The sequence below is a fragment of the Salvelinus alpinus genome, chromosome 34, assembly GCF_045679555.1.
Source record: "Salvelinus alpinus chromosome 34, SLU_Salpinus.1, whole genome shotgun sequence".
Lineage (NCBI taxonomy): Eukaryota > Metazoa > Chordata > Actinopteri > Salmoniformes > Salmonidae > Salvelinus > Salvelinus alpinus.
Window position 1 is genome coordinate 11,831,335 of NC_092119.1, and position 23,312 is coordinate 11,854,646.

A 23,312-nucleotide genomic window follows, 5' to 3' on the forward strand; every position below is an offset into this window, starting at 1 on the left:
AGATGGATAGACTGCTGCAATAAAGGGATGCACTTGATTGGAAACGATGTTCAGATATCCTGTGGCATTCAAACGTTGCTCCACTTTTATCAAGGGGCCCAATGTGTGCCATGAAAACACAACCTACACCACAACCAGCCTGCAATTTTGACACGCAGCATGATGGCTGCATGTACTCCATACCCTAGTCCTCTAATCAGCATCGAACACAGCACTAAGTGGTATTCATCAGACCAGGCAATGTTTTTCCAATTCTCCAGTATTGTTCCTTAGCCCAATGCAACCGCAGTTTCTTGTTTTTTGCTGAAAGAAGTTCAACTCTAAGGTCGTTGATTGCCATACCCCATTCTTTCATGGGTCTTTGGGCACCAATGTTGTACTGAACTGTCAGTTGACTAAGTGTAGCCCGTCTGTTGCTCCGCACAATTCATGTCAGCCTCCTTTGTCCCCGTTCATCAATTAACCATTTTCGACCACTGGCCTGCAGTTGGCAGGATGTCCTTTGAGTGGTGGACCATTCTTGAAAACCTCACCAGCGTTGCAGTTCTCGACAATCAAACCTGTGTGCCTGGCACCTACTACCATACCCTGTTCAAAGGCACTTCAATCTTTTGTCTTGCCCATTCACCCTCTGAATGGCATACACAATCCATTTCTCAATCGTTTCAAGGCTTAAAAATCCTTCTTTAACCGGTCTCTTCCCCTTCATCTACACTGATTGAAGTGGATTTAAGTGACATCAATAAGGGATCATAGCGTTCACCTGGATTCACCTGGTCAGTCTGTCATGGAAAGAGCAGGTGTTCCTAAGGTTTTGTCCAAAGTGTGACCGCGTCAAACCAAAAAAGAAGAGGGTATTCTTGATCAGTAATACAGGTACTATTCCACACGGACTCGTCTTTTGAAACATTGGGCAGAAAAGTAGCCTTTGGAAAACACAGAAAATACAACGGTAAAATAGTTAACTTTATCAGTAATACAGAGGCACGAATGACTAATCCATGTCTGACCATCTCTTTTCACCAAATGTGAACAGAATGACCGTTAATCTCTAATCTCCTCACATTAATCCACATTAGTCTCTTGACCCAGAGTACTGTTCGCTCCAGTTTCTAGTCACAAAAGTTAGACACAGTCGGCCTAATTTGGGATGGTTTCCGCAAATCATGTCACTTAATTTGCAGTCCTGCACATCAGCCATAATTAGTTCCGTATGAAGCTGTGGCCACCTGGCCTGGGGTCCGACCCACCGGGGGAGGAGAGGGGGAGAAAGGGGAGGAGGAAGAGGAGTGGATAAGCAAAAGGGGGAGACTACGGGAGGGAATGGGTGAAGCTAGGAGGGAAGAGGAGAGTGAGAGGGAGGGATGGGAGGAGGAGAGAGGGATGGGAGGAGAGGTGAGATGGGAGGAGGAGAGAGGAGGGATGGGAGGAGAGAGGAGGGATGGGAGGAGAGAGGAGGGATGGGAGGAGAGGAGGGATGGGAGGAGAGAGGAGGGATGGGAGGAGAGAGAAGGGATGGGGTACGAGCCGTCAGCCCCTTGTACATGACCATGTCAGACACACGGCCAAACTGGAGACCGATGCTTCACATTCACATCAGCCTTAACAGCTGGATGACATAACAGATTCTTCTCCATTATAGGGCAGAGGAGGAAGACGATCAGTTTTCATTTATTCTTGTGTTGAATATGGAAACCAAGCAAGGCAAACTATTTAGGAAACCAAGTGTACTGTATGTGTGGGATGACAGTGGCATAGATTCACTTTTCCCCTAGTGCAGTGGTTCCCAAACTTGTTAGTCCTGTACCCCTTCAAACATTCAACCTCCAGCTGCGTACCCCCTCTAGCACCAGGGTCAGCGCACTTTCAAATGTTATTTTTGTCCATCATTGTTAGCCTGCCACACACACACTATACGATACATTTATTAAACATAACAATGAGTGTGAGTTGTCGTCATAACCCGGCTAGTGGGAAGTGACAAAGAGCTCTTATAGGACCAGGGCACAAAGAGTAATATAATAATAATCAATCATTTTGCTCTTTATTTAACCATCTTATACATAAAACCTTATTTCTTAATCAAAAATTGTGAATAACTCACCACAGGTTAATGAGAAGGGTGTGCTTGAAAGGATGCACATAACTGCAATGTTGTGTTGTATTGGAGAGTCTGTCTTAAATCATTTTCCAAACACAGTCTGGGCCTGTGTTTAGTTCCCATGCCAGTGAGGGAAGAGAATCCACTCTCACATAGGTACGTGGTTGCAAAGGGCAGCAGTGTTTCAACAGCACGATGTGCCAAGGTAGGATACTCTGAGCGCAGCCCTATCCAGAAATCTGGCAGTGGCTTCTGATTAAATTAAATTTTCACAGAACCGCTAGTTGCAATTTCGATGAGGCTCTTGTTCAGATATCGATAACTTGACTGGAGGCAGGGCATGAAAGGGATAACGAATCCAGTTGTTTGTGTCGTCCGTTTTCGGGAAAGTACCTGCATAATTGCTCACCCAGCTCACTCAGGTGCTTCACTATATCACATTTGACATTGTTCGTAAGCTTGAGCTCATTTGCACACAAAAAAAAAATCATACAATGATGGTAAGACCTGTGTGTTATCCTTGTTAATGCAGACAGAAAAAGCTCCAACTTCTTAATCATAGCCTCAATTTTGTCCCGCACATTGAATATAGTTGCGGAGAGTCCCTGTAATCCTAGATTCAGATCATTCAGGCAAAAAAAAATGTCTGCGCAAGAGTGAAGGTTTACTGTGAGACAGTAACGGTTAATGTGATTGGATGTTAATTATTTGACGAGGCTACCTGTATTTGACATTGTGTTGTTATTTCACTGAACACTAGATGGTTTAACTTTATTTTTGGCAGTGAAATGAGGCTACTCAGACGAGAGAGAAAAAACCTCACCCAAATGTATAGCCCTGTTGGAAAAAATAAATGTACTGTTTGAAAATGTGAAGACTGGCTTTATTTTTAAGTACATAAGCATGATACACAAGTTTTCAATGACTTATAGTGTACAAAAAGTATACCACTGAAACTCACATCAACATTATTATTTTATTATCGGACTTACAGAAGGCCTTGCGTGTTAACAAAATGAAAAAATATGCACAGTGCAGAACAGACATACTCTACAACCTGTTAAAACGGAGTATCTCTTAAAAGCAGACAGTGAGAGGAAGGTGAGCAGAGAGGAAGGCTGGCTGGAATAGAAGTAGAACTCATTCTGAATCTAGTGGTTCTGCTTTTTCTTGGGTCTACCTCTGCCTCTCTTCAGGCCAGGTGTGGTCTGAGTACCCATCTCCACCAGTGCCTTCTTGGGTGTGGCAGCAGTAATTTTAGGCGTGGTAGCCGTTTTTTTAGGGCTGGCAGTTTTCATTTCCTTCACCCCTGTCGGGAGAAGATCAAAACGTATTCTGTATGGTTTAACCTGAGAAGAGGACAGGAGCGTAGGAGAGGAGGAAAAGAGGATTCTTACCCTTCTTCTTTAGAGATCTTTTTTTCTTGGCGGGAGAGCCATCGACCTCATCATCAGACTCCTCTTTATAATCTACCACTTTCTTTCTTTTGGAAGTCTTCTGTGAGGAGAGAAAAAAAGAGAGAGAAATGTGGTCAAATCTCACAGTCCGCCTGCAGCAACCTTGGAGGGGGCAGAAATCAAACATGAAATTAGGAACTCTGCATTGGCACACGACAACCGAATGCTTATATCTGCCCGGAGCCTTGTGAACGTCTGTGTGACATCTGAGCAAATGCAATTATGACTCTCACAGAGGAAGAAAACCTTCTACAGGAATAATCCACTCAAAGTACACAATGAATTCTGCTTTCTTGACCTATCTAAATAACAACAACGGACAGGGATAATTTTGTTTCTGGGGTAATTGTTTAAGACATCTGGAACTGTCTTCAGTGTCAAAGTTGAGATTTGAGGTGAGCCATTTGGTATAATTTTCATCAACTATGACTTAACTTGTTCTCCCTGTTCTACACATTCAAGACTAAAACTAGCAAATAATTGTGTCCATGAAATCATACCAGCCCAGAACACGTTGATGAGAAAGATGCACTTACCGACAGCAATCAACTCTTCCACCTCTTCTTCCTTCTGCCGTCCCTCCTTTTCCTCATTCTCTCTTAAACTGTATAATGAACGCGCGCCCCTCCCTCCTTTCTTCCCTCTCTCGTCTTGCCTTTCTTTTTGCCAATTGCTACCTTATGATTACCAGCAGACCCTGCTGAGCTGAACAGATTGGCTGGATAATTACATACAATAACGGCAGTGGGCAGGTAACCCTCAACTGGCATGAGCCAGCTCTCCAGTGGCACCGTCCTTATGCAAACATATTGTGGGTGGGGGAAGGAAGGGGAAGGGGAGACCCTTCCCTCTGCAGTGAGAGTGGCCCACTGATTGCCAGGTAGCACCAACTCCAAGGTTACCGTGTCATCAAATTTGTGATACATTACTGAGGGATAAACACAGGTACTGAGACCTGTCGGAGAGGAGAGTGAGGAGGACGGTAAAGAGGATAAGGAGGAGAGAGGGAAGAGTGGAGAAAAGGGAGGACAATGAGAAGAGGGGAAAAGGGGAGAGGAGGAAGGAGATAGGTAAGATGGAGAAGAGAGGGGAGGAGAGGGGAGGAAATTGAGAGAGGAGGAAAGGAAAAAGGCTTTTGCTGTTGTTGGAGAAAACCCTGGGTGTTAGCCAGCGTGACATAGACAACGCTTTGACCAGTGTGTGTGACTGTGTTTTGGGGGTAAAAACGTCAATAAGCAGCGGTCAAGGCATATCTTTTAAAAGCATCACACCTTAATTGTATTTGAAAATCAATGCACTTGGCAGCCATTCACACGACCCTGCTCAATTAGTCTCGGATCGTGCTTGGGCATTTTTACATTTCAAATGAAATGGCTTTCAACGGGTAAACACATTAGGGGTGGTTGAAATGGGCTCCGTTTGAAAGGCCGGGCTTCAAAAAGGTCTGGAGCGTGCCAGGTTTTAAACGCCAAGGCTACTATGATCTCACAGCAACACATTTGTATATGTGTGTGTATGTCTGTCTTTGCGTGCAACGTGTGTCTGTGCACCGACCTTGGCAGAGGACGATGGCCCAGCTCCGTTGCTGCTGACGACTGAGGAGAACTCCAGCGTGTCGTCATCTTTGGCGCCGATTGACTTAAGCCCCGCCTCCAGAATGGACCGTAGCTTCTGATAGGCCGGTTTGTCTGTGTAGCTTAGAGTCTTCACCTCTTCCATGAACTTCTGAAGTTCATCTAAAATATGATAAAGAAATAAAATAAAAGAGTGGATTTATATTTTAAAATGAGTCCCAGCAAGTTGTATATGAGCTGCGGTGCTTACCCAAAAAAGGTAACACTTTACTTGACACCCAGCATCATAACACATAAATATAAGTTTAAAAAAAAGTTTTCAACCTGTTCCCCCATCTGCTCCAACAACATTGTGATAAAAACACAAACATCCAATACAAAAAAAAGAGAAACTAAACCAATTCAACTTGACGATTCCCAACCCTCACTGACCATAAACTACAACAAGGATTAGAACGTTTGTTATCTAGCTGATGTCGAACCCCTTAATCATTATTCACAGACACAAGAAACAGACACACCGGTCGCTACATTGCAGATGAGCTGAAGGCAGTCATCTATGACCTTGGACCACAGAAGGTATTTGCACTGGTGACAGACAATGCTGCGAACATGAAGTCTGCTTGGTCTAAAGTGGAGGAGACCTACCCTCACATGACACCCATTGGCTGTGCTGCTCATGCATTAAATCTGCTCCTCAAGGACATCATGGCATTGAAAACAATGGATACACTCTACAAGAGAGCCAAGGAAATGGTTAGGTATGTGAAGGGTCATCAAGATATAGCAGCAATCTACCTGACCAAGCAAAGTGAGAAGAATAAGAGCACCACATTGAAGCTGCCCAGCAACACCCGTTGGGGTGGTGTTGTCATCATGTTTGAGTCTCCTGGAGGGGAATGAGTCTCTCCAAGAAATGGCCATATCACAGCCTGCCAATATGGACAGCCCCATTAAGAGGATCCTACTGGATTATATATTTTGGGAGAGTGGTAAGCAGCCTGAAACCTATAGCAGTAGTAGCAATTGCATGGATTGAGGGAGACAATGCCATTGTCTGATGTTCAGACTCTGCTTGCAGATGTAAGAGAAGAGATCCGTACTGCCCTGCCCACTGTTGCTCCAAGCAGAGGAAACTGCAGTTCTGAAATGAATCAAAAAGCGTGAAGACTTCTGCCTGAAGCACATACACGTCAGAGCATACATGTTGGACCCCAAGTATGCTGGCAAAAGCATCCTGTCTGGTGCAGAGATCAACACGGCCTATGGTGTCATCACTACCGTGTCTCGCCACCTTAGCCTGAATGAGGGCAAGGTTCTTGGCAGTCTGGCGAAGTACACTTCCAAGTAAGGGCTTTGGGATGGAGATGCAATATGGCAGTCGTGTCAACATATCTCATCAGCCACCTGGTGGAAGAGACTTGGTGGATCCGAGGCGCTTTCTCTTTTTGCCTCCATCATCCTCCAAATCCCATCAACATCAGCCGCCTCAGAGCGCAACTTGTCCTGGTTACAAGGGTTGAAAAATTGGTGGCCATCCAGGCAAATTTGAAGCTTTTTGAGCCTGACAACGAGCCATACTCAATAAGGTTGGAAAGTGACAGTGAAGATGAGACCTTAGAGTCTGATGTTCAAGAGGTGGACATTGAGGAGGTCCAGGGAGAAGACATGGAAGGCTGAGAGGAAGACAACCAAAGCTTTAGTTTCTAGACTATCATTTTACAGCTAGCTGTATGTTGAAAACATTTTTGGGAGATGCGATGGATCATTGAGGATCATTCAATATTCCCTTTCTTTTGTTGTTCAGTGAAATCATCATCATGTGAAGAGTCAACTCATTTAATTAAAAAGTTCAATTCGTAACTAAATAATTGTTAATTTATTATATTGGAATGATTCAATCATTTGCAATTATGTCTACTTATGATCAAGTAAAAGGATTATGTTTTGTCTCCATATGATAAGGTAAATATATCCAATGCAAAAAATATTACATTTAAATGGTATTAATATTAATTTGAATATATTTCCGTTAATTCCCATATATTCCCATTAATTCCCACGGGAAAGTTTCCACCTCTGAATATTCCCCAAAATGTGGAACCCTAGTCACAACAAACATAATTAGTGATGATGGACACAACAGAACCACGGCGGCTCCACTCCCATCACCTCTATGTCTGGGCTGTTGAGATGTGTTGTGGTACAGCCGCACACAACACAACAGCCCACAGAGAAATCTCTCCTTCTGTCACACGGCGGCCACAGAGCGGGTGCTGCCACAGAGAGATCAATGGAGAGGAGGAGACGGAGAGGCGAATGAGCGGAGGTCGAGAAGGGGAGGATAGGAGAGGAAGGCCCTGGGTTCAGGCTCTGAATTAAATGGCTTGTTAAACATTGTTAAAAGTCAACTCTCTCTTTTTTTTTTTACTGTTCCTCCTTCAGATTGAACGCCCCTAGTCCATATTGTAAAGTTAATGTTATGTTGAGTGAAGTCAAATCTGCAGGCCTCTATACCATATGAATTGCCCACAAATCTATCAACAAAAAACTAAGAGTTCATATACCAGTCAAACGTTTGGACACACCTACTCATTCAAGGGTTTTTATTTTTACTATTTTATACATTGTAGAATAATAGTGAAGACATCAAAACTATGAAATAACACATATGGAATAATGTAATAACCAAAAAAGTGTTAAACAAATCCAAATATATTTTACATTTTAGATTCCTCTAAGTAGCCACCCTTTGCAACGATGGCAGCTTTGCACACTCTTAGTGGCTAACAACCCGGTAGTGGTTTCTTTGCAGCAATTCGACCATGAAGGCCTGATTCACGCAGTCTCCTCTGAACAGTTGATGTTGAGATGTGTCGGTTACTTGAACTCCGTGAAACTTTTATTTGGGTTGCAAACTGAGGTGCAGTTTACTCTAATAAACTCATCCTCTGCAGCAGAGGTAACTCTGGGCCTTCCTTTCCTGTGGCGGACCGCCACGAGAGCCAGTTTCATCATAGCGCTTGATGGTTTTTGTGACAGCAACTTTCAAAGTTTGACATTTTTCGGATTGACTGTAATGATGGACTGTCGTTTCTCTTTGCTCATTTGAGCTGCTCTTGCCATAATATGGACTTGATCTGTTACCAAATAGGGATATATTCTGTATACCATCCCTACCTTGTCACAACACAACTGATTAGCTCAAACGCATTAAGAAGAAATTCCACAAATTAACTTTTAACAAGGCACACCCGTTAATTGAAATGCACACCAGGTGACTACATCATGAAGCTGGTTTAGAGAATGCCAAGAGTATGCAAAGCTGTCATCAAGGCAAAAGGTGGCTACTTTGAAGAATCTCAAATATATTACTATTTAATTTATTTGGTTACTACATGATTTCATGTGTTATTTCGTAGTTTTGATGTCTTCACTATTATTCTACAATGCAGAATAGTACAAATAAATGGAAAAGCCTGGAAGGAGTAGGTGTGTCTCAACTTTTGACTGGTAGTGTATGTCTACAACATATCTGAAGTGATGTCACTCCAAAAGGCAAACTTCAGCCAACACTCTTGCCCTCCTTGGTATTGCCTCCAACCTATGCTTCACACAAATGCACTCAACACACTGAAATTCACAAGACAGTTAAAGTGGAAAGTTTTGTTGCGGTCAGAGAATTAGCGGTGGGGCTAATGAATTAGCACTCATTATGAGGAGATCCTGTTCGTGAAGCAGCAGCTAGTGATAATGGTGTAACTATATCTCCACTGGCCTAACGGCTACTCATGTTAAAGTTTGATAACTAATCTCAACTACAATATTGACATCCTCATCCACACAAAGACCAACAGATGTGTGCTCAACATACAAAGTAGAAAACTTAGTTCTTAGAAATGTAGCATTTGTCTCTTTCTCACTTGGCTTGTCTTGTGAGGAGAAACACTTGGACATGAACTCTGACACGTTATCCCTGCATCTGTGAACGACAAAAACGAGTTAGGATCTCAACTTACCAACCTGTGTGTGTGTGTGTGTGTGTGTGTGTGTGTGTGTGTGTGTGTGTGTGTGTGTGTGTGTGTGTGTGTGTGTGTGTGTGTGTGTGTGTGTGTGTGTGTGTGTGTGTTTGTGACGTCTTACTGTAGTTTTACATCTCTGACATAGAGGGGGTCCTGCAGCTTGTCTTCCCAGGGCAGTTTACTGCAGAGCCACTGGACCATACAGTACCCCAGGATCTCCAGATCACTCCTTCTACAGGGAGCTGCAGACATACAACACCACTACGTCAGTCTGAAGGGTTTAAAGCAGCGCTCACCTGCTGGGTGTCGACCAACAGTGGCCAATAAACATGTAGAATCGGCAGGAAATTAAAATGACAGCAAATGTTGTGGTCAGAGGCGATAAGATGGCTACACGCTGCTTTTAACAGTTCGTTGCCACGGTGAGTTTTGTTCTTATATTTTCCTTTTTCATACCATTATTATCACAACTGAACTGATCAACAGATACCTTTAGAGGTCCTACTGATACAGTGGTGGCAGGGTATCTGTTAGCTGATAATAGCTGGCTTTTGGCTGTAATTTTATTTGCTGATAAATAAATAAAATCGTCTCTGGCCAACTGTCCAGGAGAACAAAAAAAAAACATTGCGAAAATAATGCTTTTTAGCCTATTCATTGATGTAAATACATTTGACTGGTCATGCTGATCAATATATGGGTTAATTTGCATAATTTTGTGGAATTAAATTGGTGCGTGTATATTCTTTGTGTAATCTTATTTATCCTCACATGCACAGCATACAGACAGAGCCTTTTAGCGGGAAATCTGTCAGACAGAGCTTTTATAAGCCCAATCTTTGCACAACAATTCTAGATGCAATTCTAAAAGCTAATATTTGTATTTCTCAACTGGTAATTGAAGCATGCTTCCCATTCGCCATTCAAATGCACAGGCAAAGGAAGGCAGGCTTCATTAGCGCGTCACACACCACTTTGCAAAGAGCTGGAGGCCGTATGCATTTTGAAAACACATAGCTACTTAATTGTTTGAAAGCCGAATGTTTTACTACATATTATGAGGCATGTTGTCTTGCTTCAAAGTAGCCTAAGCAAAATCCAACCATATCCGTGGAGGCAATTATTTTATAAAGACTTCCATACACCATTGAAACCAGTAGCTTATTTCTCTCATATTCTTTTGGTTTTCAACTTATTCATTGTCCGATAGCCAAACGCACATTTGCGCGCAGCCTACTACCTTGTGCTCTTTGCTGTGCTAATAGCCTAATGTTAAGAAACAGTTTATCAAGACTTTAAGCTAAACGTTCTGATCTATTGATTCATTGCTTTTACATATAATGTTGAAGTCGGAAGTTTACATACACCATAGCCAAATACATTTAAACTCAGTTTTTCACAATTCCTGACATTTAATCCTAGTACAAATTCAGTTAGGATCACCACTTTATTTTAAGAATGTGAAATGTCTGAATAATAGTAGAGAGAAATAATTATTTCAGCTTTTATTTCTTTCATCACATTCCCAGTGGGTCAGAAGTTTACATACACTCAATTAGTATTTGATAGCATTGCCTTTAAATTGGAAAACTTGAGTCAAACGATTCAGGTAGCCTTCCACAATAAGTGGGTGAATTTAAATGGGTGAATGTAGGCCTCCTTGCTCGCACACTTTTTTTCAGTTCTACTCACAAATTTTCTATAGGATCTAGGTCAGGGCTTTGTGATGGCCGCTCAAGTACCTTGACTTTGTTGTCCTTAAGCCATTTTGCCACAACTTTGGAAGTGTGCTTGTGGTCTACAATTTTTTTTCTGGGGGTCTTGGCTGATTTTTTTTCTTTTTTCCATGATGTCAAGCAAAGAGGCACTGAGTTTGAAGGTAAGCCTTGAAATACATCCACAGGTACACCTCCAATTGACTCAAAATATGTATGTCAGAAGCTTCTAAAGCCATCACATAATTTTGGGGGATTTTCCAAGCTGTTTAAAGGCGCAGTCAACTTAGTGTATGTAAACTTCTGACCCACTGAAAATGTGATACAGTGAAATATAAGTGAAATAATCTGTCTGTAAACAATTGTTGGAAAAATTACTTGTGTCACATTACTTGTGTCAAAACTATAGTTTGTTAACAAGAAATTTGTGGAGTGGATAAAAAACGAGTTTTAATGACTCCAATCTAAGTGTATGTAAACTTCAACTGTATATACAGTGGGGAGAACAAGTATTTGATACACTGCCGATTTTGTAGGTTTTCCTACTTACAAAGCATGTAGAGGTCTGTAATTTTTATCATAGGTACACTTCAACTGTGAGAGACGGAAAATCCAGAAAGTCACATTGTATGATTTTTAAGTAAATAATTAGCATTTTATTGCATGACATAAGTATTTGATACATCAGAAAAGCAGAACTTAATATTTGGTACAGAAACCGTTGTTTGCAATTACAGAGATCATACGTTTCCTGTAGTTCTTGACCAGGTTTGCACACACTGCAGCAGGGATTTTCGCCCACTCCTCCATACAGACCTTCTCCAGATCCTTCAGATTTCGGGGCTGTCGCTGGGCAATACGGACTTTCAGCTCCCTCCAAAGATTTTCTATTGGGTTCAGGTCTGGAGACTGGCTAGGCCACTCCAGGACCTTGAGATGCTTCTTATGGAGCCATAACCTTCTCCCATTCCTCCTCTGGATCATCCAGATGGTCATTGGCAAACTTCAGACGGGCCTGGACATGCGCTGGCTTGAGCAGGGGGACCTTGCGTGCGCTGCAGGATTTTAATCCATGACGGCATAGTGTGTTACTAATGGTTTTCTTTGAGACTGTGGTCCCAGCTCTCTTCAGGTCATTGACCAGTTCCTGCCATGTAGTTCTGGGCTGATCCCTCACCAAGTTCTGCTTTTCTGATGTATCAAATACTTATGTCATGCAATAAAATGCAAATTAATTACTTAAAAATCATACAATGTGATTTTCTGGATTTTTGTTTTAGATTCCGTCTCTCACAGTTGAAGTGTACCCCTGATAAATTACAGACCTCTACATGCTTTGTAAGTAGGAAAACCTGCAAAATCGGCAGTGTATCAAATACTTGTTCTCCCCACTATATATCAAAATTCAAATCTCGGGACAAGTTTGGAAAGCAAATGGCTAATGCTGTAAAGAGAAGACAATGAAAAGACTGTATTTTTAAATCGGTCTTTAAAAATTCTCAACCTAACTGAGCGAACCACAGCAGGCCTATAGCCTATCTTAATGGCTCCAGCGGAGAGCACCGGCCATATCCCCGGTGAGTGCGCACTGTTCATATTCATTATTTATCATAATTTCCTCCTCCAGTTTAGATGTCTCTCGTTCTCGTAGGTCTATTATATGGACCACATGGTTTTCATTGATCTGTTTATCAGTGTCAGCAGAGTAGGCTACCCTGTAAATTGTCGTATTAAAAAAGTATTGTACTAATGTCTACAATCATATAAAGTGCAGTAGAATTGTATGACATGTGTTTTCCCCGTGCAAAGAAAGAAGAAACATATATAATATAGCCCAGGCCTCTACACTATACGCTCAGCCATGCATTGAACTGTCTTTTTTGCAAACAGTGATTGAGTTATATTATTAGCCTAAATCATGACTATTCAATCTACTCATCACATTAGGATTAGTAGGCTCTCTTACATCAGTCCTCAAATGTGATGATGCATGGAATGCCTTATTATAAAGGTGCATTTTTATGGTGAAGATTTTCTTCCCCAGACTTCAAAATCACACTCTGTCTATGCTATGATTTTGCTGTTCGTTACTCGTCTTGGTTGAGGAAAAGTAAATGTAGACAGTTATTCTAACATCTTCAAAGTGTGTGGTAAAAATACGCGTCATTGTAAGGACACGCGTCATTGTAAGGACACACGTCATTGTAAGGACACACGTCATTGTAAGGACACACGTCATCGCAAGGATACACATCATTGCATCCTCGACTTCCATGCTCTGTTAAGAACAATTACCATGATGTAAATGTGATTTCTGTCATTCTGAGCACCGTGGGTGAACGCCCTAATCAGGTTACCTTTTTATTTTGAAAAACAATGATTTCTTCCATTTACTCCCAACTGAACGTACCTACCCCTGGCTTGGCTCAGTGAGGTGTACTGTACTTACAGACTCCTTTGTGTGCGTCGATGGAGGTGAACTCGATGGTTCCGTCATGGCACCTCTTAGGGTCTTCCTTGTACTCCTTCAGCACTCCTTCTGGAGCGTACCTATAGGCCAGTCCATAATCTACTAAGTAAACCTAGAGGTTTGCAAACAAAACAGACAAATTCATGCATGCACACACTGACACACAGCCAACCAAATGAGTGAGTATACTTAACATGATGTTGCTTGTAACTAAATTACTACTAATAACACTGTACATGTGTACTAAGTTTCATGCTTTTATGAAAACATGTTTTTCCACATATCGCCTGGACTATAACAATAACGCATACATTACAAAGCATAGTTACAGTAAACCACAGCTCCCTCCCTCCCTGCTCAAATCCTCAGCTCCCAGAAAGTCAAACAAATGTTTCCAATAACTGCAGGCAGGGAGCAGGCTAACCCTGACACTCCCAAGGGGTTGCTTTCTAAATTGTAATTTAAAAATAGCACTTTAATAACACACCGCAGAAACATTATTAATCTCTAAATTACATATTTGCCCCTGCCCCCACCTTGTTTGCTTGAAAGAGCTCTTAGCCACCATCTAATCTCTCCCCTGTTTAGAGAAGAATAAAGAACACCCCCCCCTCCCCTCTTATGTCTCTAATGTCGAATTGAATCCAATGAACCAGCGGCAGCAGCATAATCAAATAAATAAATATATCCAATGTTTGTTCAATTTACATATCAGGTCAAAGGCATTACTTCACTTCAAGAAGTAGAGACAACCATTTGAAATCCTACCCAGACTGAGAAATAGGCCTCTCCATTGTAAAGGGTTACTGCTAGAGTCTGGCATGTCTCTGCGTGCAGTATAAAGGAACTTGGCTGTAGTTTGCGAGCCAATCCTAATTAGCATTGACTGGAAGTCTACAGGTACGCTAACATTGCTAGTCACTCCACACCAGTGGAGGCTGCTGAGGGGAGGATGGCTCATAATAATGGCTGGGGTGTAATGTGATGGCTGGAATGGACTGAATGAAATTGTATCAAACAAATGAAAACTATGTGTTTGATACTATTCCATTCGCTCCATTCTGGCCATCATTATGAGCCGCTCTCCCCTCAGCAACCTCCACTGCTACACACAAGGCACATTTCTAGCAAGCTATACAGCCCTGACATAGTTAGATCTAACAGGATTAGCATAGCATTGACGCTAGCCATATCAGGACAAAAAGCTCCACTACATACGTGTTTCTCAACCCATTCCTTGGGTTGTAACTCAACAGACTCAACTAAACGTATCAAGCCTTGGCTTAAGAATTAGCTGAATCGGGTGTGTAAGTGCTGGACTAGCGTGAATGACAGACAGGTAGGACCCAAGAAAATACAACAGCTCAAGGCCAATATCTTTGGAAAAGACAGCCACTGACCTGATTGGGGTTGTTGTGGCTGAGGAGGAGGTTGGAGGCTTTGATGTCAGCGTGGACATACTCATGCTCATGGATGTACTCCAGAATGTCAAGCTACACAAGTGAGGGGAGAAGAAGAGGCAACACAAATATCAAACATTATTTACAGAGATAATAATACATAGGCAAACAACATTTTGAACACGAAAGATATCTGCGTGCCTGGCAGATAACTCAGCTTGGATGTCGGCCCACCACCTCAAGCTCAACAAGAGGGAGCTGCTCTATTCCTCCCGGGGAAGGCCTGCACGCTCCAAGACCTCTCCATCGTGGTTGACAAAGTGTCCCCCTCCCAGAGTGTAAATAAACTTGGCGTGAACTTGCACAGCCCCCAGGTCGTTCTCTGCAAACATCAAAGCAGTGACTCGCTCCTGCAGGTTCATGCTCTACAACATCTGTAGAGTATGATCTTTCCTCACACAGGAAGTGGCGCAGGTCCTAATCCAGGCACTTGTCATATCCCGTCTGGAGATGCATATTGCCTTTCGTGAGCTAACACTTGACTTTTCCCCCTTACTAGCACTGACTTTGCAGATAGCCACTTTATTAAGGAAAAATTTACTTACTATGACTGAGCTATGTGGTTGTCCCACCGAGGGCTGTGTAGGTCATGAAAGGTTGTCAGCCGGTGATTGTCAAGCAAATAGCTGCCGGTCTCACGTTAATTGACTGGTAATTAATATAAACAAATGTAGCATCTCCAGGCTTCCACATCAGTAGCCTACAAGCCATCTACATTTTAAAAAGTATAATAAATCCATGTAAAATGGCCTACACCATTACAATAAATCCATTATTTATTTTAGACAGGTCTAAAGAAACAGGATATGAAGAAAATGTAGTCCATTTCAGAAAAACAGAATAGCATACTCTGAGCTGTCCTTATGTTAGGCCCTGATGGGGCTATGCCATATGGCTGTGGGCTACACTAGTTCATTTAGCAGATGAGATTTGCTTAGAATTCCGTGGCGTTATTTTATATTATGAAGAATACAATGAACATAGCTGACGATTTGAGGGAAAGCGCACTATTATGTGTTGAGCAGATGAGAAGGAAACAGGTACTCCTATATGCTTAATTTAGAGTTATTTATGTAACTTTAGTTGTGATACAAATGTTGGGCTATATGTTTGGATTTTTAATACAGTCTAACATGCTGACCACACCGCTTGCGTTGCTAAATAAATTTACACATACATGTTATTCAATCATTGCACCCACACTGCTCACACGCGCCAACGAGCGTCTGCGTTGCCAAGTGCTAAAATAGAAGTCAGTTCTATTTGTGACGCTGAACGTGGTGCAAATCCTGCCTCTCCCATGGTTTATAGAAGCAGATACCACGTGCCATCTCCTCATTGGTTATACCCACGTCGGTGAATGAAAGATGAACTGAGGTCGGTTGGTCGTGGTAATACACCTTTATGAAAGTTAGATGCTAATCGCCATCTAAAGTCCAAAGGAGAAAAAGCCTGAAAGGAGGAGAGATGACTAGAAACTATTTGGTTGACCGTTTTGTGTGTGGATTAATTGTCAGAGTAGAGGACCTTGTGCATTTCAGGTAAAATAACTCAACGTTTATATCCCAGGACAAATTAGCTAGCAACAGCAAGCTAGCTAAATAGGACAAATTAGCTAGCAACTGCAAGCTAGCTAAATTGCCATAAATGTTTAATGCTTTTCGACCTGTCACCAAATTAATATAATTGTTTCAGAGTTAGTTTTGATATTTCCACCTGCGTGTCGTGATTGCGTTTGGTGGGGGGACAAAATCAATTTGCACACGATGGCGCACTCGCGTTTCCGGTTTTGCATGGTGTAAGGCTGCATGTGACTAATGATGATTTGAAAAATGTTGCATGAAAGGTATTGGAGATATTGAAGATATTGGAAGAACTGTCCACATTTACTTTTCATCAGCCAACAAGATGAGTAGGCCTAACGAACAGCAAAAGCACTAGCCCATGTAAATCTGCTATCCCCATAGTACAAAAGTTGACAAACTCTATTCTGTGCGAGAAATAAATATTCCATAGTCTGGGACTGTTGTGGGATGCAATAGATCCCAAATTAATACAACCACTAGCATAAAAAAAAACAGTTTTAAGCAATGCGCCTGACACAAGTGAGAACGTTTAGCTTAAAATGTTTATAAACTATTAGGCTATTTATTCACAATATAAGCGCAGCAATGCGCACACGGCAGTAGTGCAAATGTTCCATTAGCGGAAAACACCATTATCAAAAGTGGCCACAAATGCAATTAGGCATGTAATGCTGTTATTATTAAGGTGCATTTTTATGGTGAAAATGATCTTCCCCAAACTTGAAACTCACACGCTGCGTATGTTTGCCAGTTGGGCTCTACAGCTGTTGTAAAGCAGATTAATGTGCTTCATTTTAAGAAGTTATTCGGCAACTTTAGTTGTGATACAAAAAACGAATCAAAACATATAGGCCCATGAGCTAGGCTACACGAGGTGTGCGACAATGATTTGAAAAAGCGCAAAAAAAGCTGGGCATCATTCACAAGTGATAGGCTAATATTGTCATGACACTATTCTTGATTTAATCTTGTCTTTACATATACTAAATCATAAGTGTTACATTTGTTTTGATTTAGAATTGATCATTATCACTATACATTTGCATTGATGTCAGAGTGATTAGAGGGACAATAGTGCTGAGTAGCAGGCAGTTAGCAAGATTGGTAGGCTACTAATGACCAGCAGCAGCATAAGAGCTTGGAGAAGCCCAATTACAGTGACTAAACGGTCACGTGGAATTTGACTGCTGACATGACTCGTAACCGCCGGTGTGGCTGTAATACAGTCACCATAACCGCCCTAGTCCCACCTAGCTATCTTCAGATGAATGAACTAATCCACTCTGGATAAATGACAAATGTAAAGATATAGTCAATTAAATAAACAGCCAAGATGTTTCATAGAGTGAATGAAATATATCAATGCTTTAGTTAGTTGTTTTTCTTGGCTCTACTATCGGCAGCTTTATGACGACAAAACTCACGAGTCTCAGCCCGAGCTGCAGGACCAGTTTCCGGGGGAACCTCCTTCCAGTCTCCTCAAATTTCTTCTGAAGATCCGTCCCAAACCGGTCCATCACCATGAACCTGTACCTGGAAGGAAGGAACCAGAGGGAAGCAGAGATTCAGGGTGCATACCAAATGACACCCTATTCCCTATAGACTTTTTACCAGAGCCATATGGCATCCAGTCAACAGTAGTGCACTATAAAGGGAATAGGGTGCCATTTGACACACCCCGATAACATACTGTCTATGTTAATCAATCAAAATTGCTTGTAGCTGGAGGAGTAAGGCGTTGGTTTGACACGCACAACCGCTTAACTTCATGGGTGTGTCAAATATACCAAACTGGTCCACGGGTATTTATATGGCTGACATATCATAACAGATTGCTGCCAAGGTACTGGAAGAACCAGATTTAAAAGAGGCATTACACAACGGGTGGTTTGGAACTCACATTGTTAGGCTGGAGTTAGACAAATCAACTTTTACAAACTTTGGTTGCTTGCAACCGAGTTGTTTCTTGATTGCTTCGTGTAACACCCCCTGCAACTAATAAGCAACTCATCTGAAACTTGGTTGCATCCAGTTGTAACTTTTCATTTTTTGCTGTAGCTTGACACTAGTCGCACAATCAAAACGAATACTTTGTCACATAATCCATTCTGACCCAGTTGTCATGTCAATAATACAGCTGTCAGTGCTGTGTAACCAGTGATCAAGGCTGGAAAAAGAGACAGCAGAACGAGAGATTGTTATGGACATTGTTTGGCAGTCAAGAAATTTCATTTTCAAAGTGAACCTTTCCTTGTGCTAGCTAGCTTAAGTCGTCGCTAGCTTGGTTATTTCGTTGCTAGCTAGCTTTGTAATGAAATTTGGCGTTGAGGAGTTGCCAATTGCAGTATGCGAATTGCAATATGCGTTTTGTTTGATAATTTGGTCATTAGTCAGCAACTTTTGATAAACTGGTTTCGTCTGGACAAACAAAAAATGGTTGCTTAGCAACCAGATACCAACATCTTTTGTGGAGAAACAAGTGATAGAGTTCCAAAAATTGATGATTTGGGAAGTAATCTTGCTATTTAATGCTGGTAAGCGTTGTATAAAAACAACAATACATGAGAGGCTATGGGTTATGACATTTTTCTAATGGCTGTGGTGGTCTACGATAATCGGCTTCGCCTCGTGGCTATGACCATGTCAAAGCCATGATAAAAATCTCATAGCCTCTCATGTATTATTTCTTAACTACCCAATACCTTTTTCCTCCTTTCTCATGTAGTCCAGACCCCCAGTACTTCGGAACTCCCAAATACTTCATCTTGTGAGACGTCATCCAACTCTGAACTAAAATACAAAAAAATGGCAACAGTTGTATCAATATAAAACAATAATCTTTATGGAATCATGAGTAGCACAACTATTTAAACAATACTAGATATGAAAAAAAAGCAAAATACTTGCCTAAACATCATTCACGATACAACACGCTAAAAGGCAGTTCACTTTTAAAGGTTTAAACTGAGATAACATCCATTTAAAAGTAAAAACAAGGCAAATTATTGAAATGATTCAAAACACACTTAATAAAACTTGGTGGTAGTGGTGTTCAAAGTAATAAGAGCAGCATAATTCCGTGCGGGCCAAGCCAGTGCCGGCCGTAACGTAATCTCCTACTGGGACAAATATTTACCAACAGACAACGCCATATTCCAATGAATAAAATATGAGTGTTCATTCCTTAGCAATATAACAGTTAATTGTCAGGGGAGATTGACATTTGGATTGTTATGATATAAAATGCAAAGTTGCAGCCTTGGGGCAAACACAGGAGCCACCAAAGGCACCATGTTGGAAACAGAGGCCCTCACTAAATAGGGCTACAACTACACTTCCTTAATTAAGAAAGTTGCTCATTTCTTTATGCGTATTTGTTTGTTCCAGTGTTGAGAGACTGTGTGTGTGTGTGTGTGTGTGTGTGTGTGTGTTCATGAGGGAGGGAGTGGTGTCTGGTATGCATACTTAGATCCGGCTTGGCAGCTCGCATGTAGAACTTGAGCTCTGAGAACAGTGGTCCGTTGTCACTGGGCTCCTAGATTAAGAAAAAAAAAAGGACAGTGGGACAGTTGACCAAACAGTACAGCTTCATTCATCCCATTACGGTCAATTTAGATTACATTATAAAGAGAACAGTTATACTCTGGAAACACTATACATGCAGCATAGGTAGGCCTGGAGTCATGCAGGGCTATCAGATTGAACTGAACATGTTGAGTATATTGTCATTAACTGTACAGGCATTCTAAGGACGTTAAATGTCTCCTTTGTCTTTCTTGTATAGGCATGAGATGGAACAGAGGCGAATCGTGCATTCATATACAAAGGCATGTGCTATCAAGCCAGAGTTGTCTTACCACTTTGATGACATATGGGGCATCAGCTCCAACTGTTTTAGATGAATTCTCATTGGCTGTTAAAAAATATATATATATTAAAATAACATATGCAAGACATACAGTAATATTCCTGATCAATAATAAATGAATGAACAATCAATGACTAGAATATGTGTTTTATCACCCATGTAGCCATGCTTCTCTTACCCAGATAGAGCAGTCCAAAGCCGCCCTGTCCGATAGGGGCTCCCAGTTTCCAGGACTTCTTGCTGGTATCAGTCAGTACTTCTTCAGGGGGAAACTCCTCAGCAAGCTTCCTCTTGGCTGGTCCTCTGCCCTTCCCTGCTGCCTGGGCTTTTGGGGGCATCTGGAGGGACCGTATACATGATCTATATAATCTATACATCTACCACATTTTAGTTAATTCAACACAACTATCTTGTGACTACCAGCCAATACGTTATCCTGCATACTCCTAGATCATATATCATAGCAATGCCTTTATTTGACCGTTAATAACAATATATCTGCAAAAGCTGTTTCTTAACGTCTCAGTTAAGTTTGAATATGACGTGTAAACACCATATCACATGATAGGATCACGTGAGTTTTCAAATCGATCTGGTAACCACTACGGTAGGTAGCTGTTTCGATTATTGTCAGGTTCACGCTGGCTCGACGAACTAGCTAGCTACAGAGTTTACAATCACCAATCTAGCCAGAGTTAGACTTTTACAACAAATTGGGGCGGGAGAGATTTTCATAACTTCGATGCAACCAATATAGTTTTTACATTGTGCTAGTCCAGCACAATGTAAATTGCATCAAATCTAGTAAGGCATTTCCTATATTTAGCTAGCTAACGTTACCTAGCTAGTTAACGGCTACTACTTGTTAGTTGCTAGCTAATTTAAGCGAACTTAATGCCAATAGGTAACACGCGTGCATCCATGATTTGCAGACAATTGCAAAAGCCAGCGGACTGGTAGCTAAACAATTTCTCCAACGAGATACTCTAACTAGCTAGCTAACAACATTACTAACTAACGTGTTAGCTGACGGCATGCTAGAAATGGCCTTCATTCTGATGAAGCCTTGGATGATAAGCAAAACACCGCGTTTCCGGGATATTCTTGTTCTTAAACACGTTATGTCAATACATCTAAACAAAGACATTGAATTTCACAGGTTTTTAATGTCTAATGCAAACCTCGTTGTCCTTGTTGTTATTTCCAAGTTATCCTCGATGCGCCTCAAAAATTCCCGCACTAACGCCAACCGGAAATAGATTCGCACATACTGCAACACTGCCTAACCCTATTGGTCAGAAACACGTTTTTCTCATTTGCCTATTTTCAGGGTCATTTGCATATTTTCAGGGGTGCTGAGTTCTAAATCGAATGTGCTGTTTGTGCTGAGGAAGGAGAGGTGGAGGAGCAGCAACTATGCAAATGTTTCAAAGTAAGATTTTTTTAAACAAACGTTGTAATATGTAATCAGATAGGTCTATGGATGCAGGCAGTTGGAAGATACATATAAGAACTTGATTATTATATAAGAAGTTGCCATTATTAATGATCCAACCCATCTGTTATTTTGTAGCCTATTTTATACACATTTAACTTAATTATTATTGTACCTGTTGCTGGCAATTTGATAGCCTTGGAAACTATTGGGGTTCACTTGCATCACCGGACACGTGGCTCATGAATAAGATATGAGTCCCTGAGTAGCCCTATCTTGTTTCTAGCCTGAGCCTCCCTCCAGAGATGTTGCACTGGGACCTAAACTATGGGAGAGTTTGAAAAAAATGTGAGTTATGCCTGTGTAAAACAAGAGTGGCCCTTGAGATGTCCAACGGATAAAACACGGAGTGCTCTGGCAACTCTACTCGATGTGCACTTCTGTCCCCAAAAATGTCCTCCCCAAACGGGAGATTCATGGTGCACGTTGAGACGCGGAACGAACGATCACTTGACACAGTGACGGCAATAATGAAGGAGATACTTCGTCCCTGTCTCCGTCCCGGCTCCTGAAGAAATGTAAAGGTGAAAAGCATGCGTGTGTCCTTCCCGGATGAGGAGATAGTGTGAGGCTTGGCTGAGCGAAAGGACTTGAGCAATGGGAGAGCTGATGTCCTCTTTGTCTTCTCATCCTTGATGGCTCTGAGGAAGGAATGCATTTGAGAGAACTTTTAGGGAGTAATATAGGCTCCCTCATAGGGTATTGTTTCCAAATTGACTAGCCTATTAGACTAGCTGTTGTATAGGCCTGTGGGCATATTGTTGTTCTGTGGAAGGCTGGTGACAGGTAGGCCTAGCACTGAAAAGTTTCACACTCTGCTCATTGAAAAGTTGGACATGTTACATTATTTTCATTCGTCTGACTCGTGATTTGTATTCTTGCCTTTCTAGCTTTCCCTCCCTGTTTTCCCCTCCTTCATTTATTTATCAGTGATTTGCATAAACATTGTAACCAACACAGAATCACAGCAGTATCTCCTAGTGATCTACATGTTTTGAAGTAAATTAATTAATTACTGTTTACTTTTTTCTTACTTTTAATTAATGGCCAGGATTGACACACCCTGAGGCACACACACCTTTCTTATCACATTCAAGATAAGTGTTGTTATTGGTTTAGAGGGAGCTGTCGTTCTCTGGATAGACCGACCTTCAGTATGTTTACATAACCATTGGAATGACTATGGAGGCCATTGTCATGTTATGGTTTTTGTTGTGATGAATGCTGTGAAATACATTGTTTATATGCAATACATCATTTGTGTCACACTAAAGTTGTATCAAGTTTGAGACAGTCAGTGAGTCAAGTGTTCCCATTTGCAAGTCCTATAGGCCTAGCTACATCTGTTTGACTCACTCCATAAGAAAGGCATCTGTGATGAATTTGATCACTTGATTGTTTGATTTATAAGGCAGACACTTATCCTCGCTACCCGTCCCACTCCCGAATGACTTCCATCTTCTCCCTTCCCCACAGTCAGTCAATCAGATGGGTACAGTCTGCGTTCCAAATGGAACCCCATGTGTTTGATGTATTTGATACCATTCCACTTGTTCTACGAGCC

The 23,312-nt window shown here is 41.6% G+C and overlaps 1 protein-coding gene across 4 annotated transcripts; it reads right to left on the reverse strand.

The window, feature by feature from the left end:
- Window positions 1-2,962: 2,962 nt before the first annotated feature.
- Window positions 2,963-21,545, reverse strand: LOC139563427 (serine/threonine-protein kinase VRK1-like). Of its 4 annotated transcripts, none has more exons than XM_071382092.1 (13): window positions 21,435-21,545; window positions 20,432-20,591; window positions 20,243-20,298; window positions 19,851-19,920; window positions 19,088-19,175; window positions 17,810-17,918; window positions 14,740-14,832; window positions 13,319-13,451; window positions 9,276-9,396; window positions 9,056-9,114; window positions 5,113-5,294; window positions 3,499-3,598; window positions 2,963-3,410 (listed from the first exon to the last, which is right to left on the reverse strand). In XM_071382092.1, exons 2-13 carry the CDS (start codon window positions 20,589-20,591, stop codon window positions 3,253-3,255), a joined length of 1,329 nt encoding a protein of 442 aa, XP_071238193.1. In that variant the 5' UTR covers window positions 21,435-21,545; the 3' UTR covers window positions 2,963-3,252. The 4 variants fall into 4 exon arrangements, with proteins under 4 accessions (XP_071238193.1, XP_071238194.1, XP_071238195.1 ...); XM_071382093.1 differs by having other exon boundaries at window positions 3,499-3,595; window positions 20,432-20,630; window positions 21,435-21,509; XM_071382094.1 differs by having other exon boundaries at window positions 20,432-20,622; window positions 21,435-21,506.
- Between the last annotated feature and the right edge of the window lie 1,767 nt (window positions 21,546-23,312).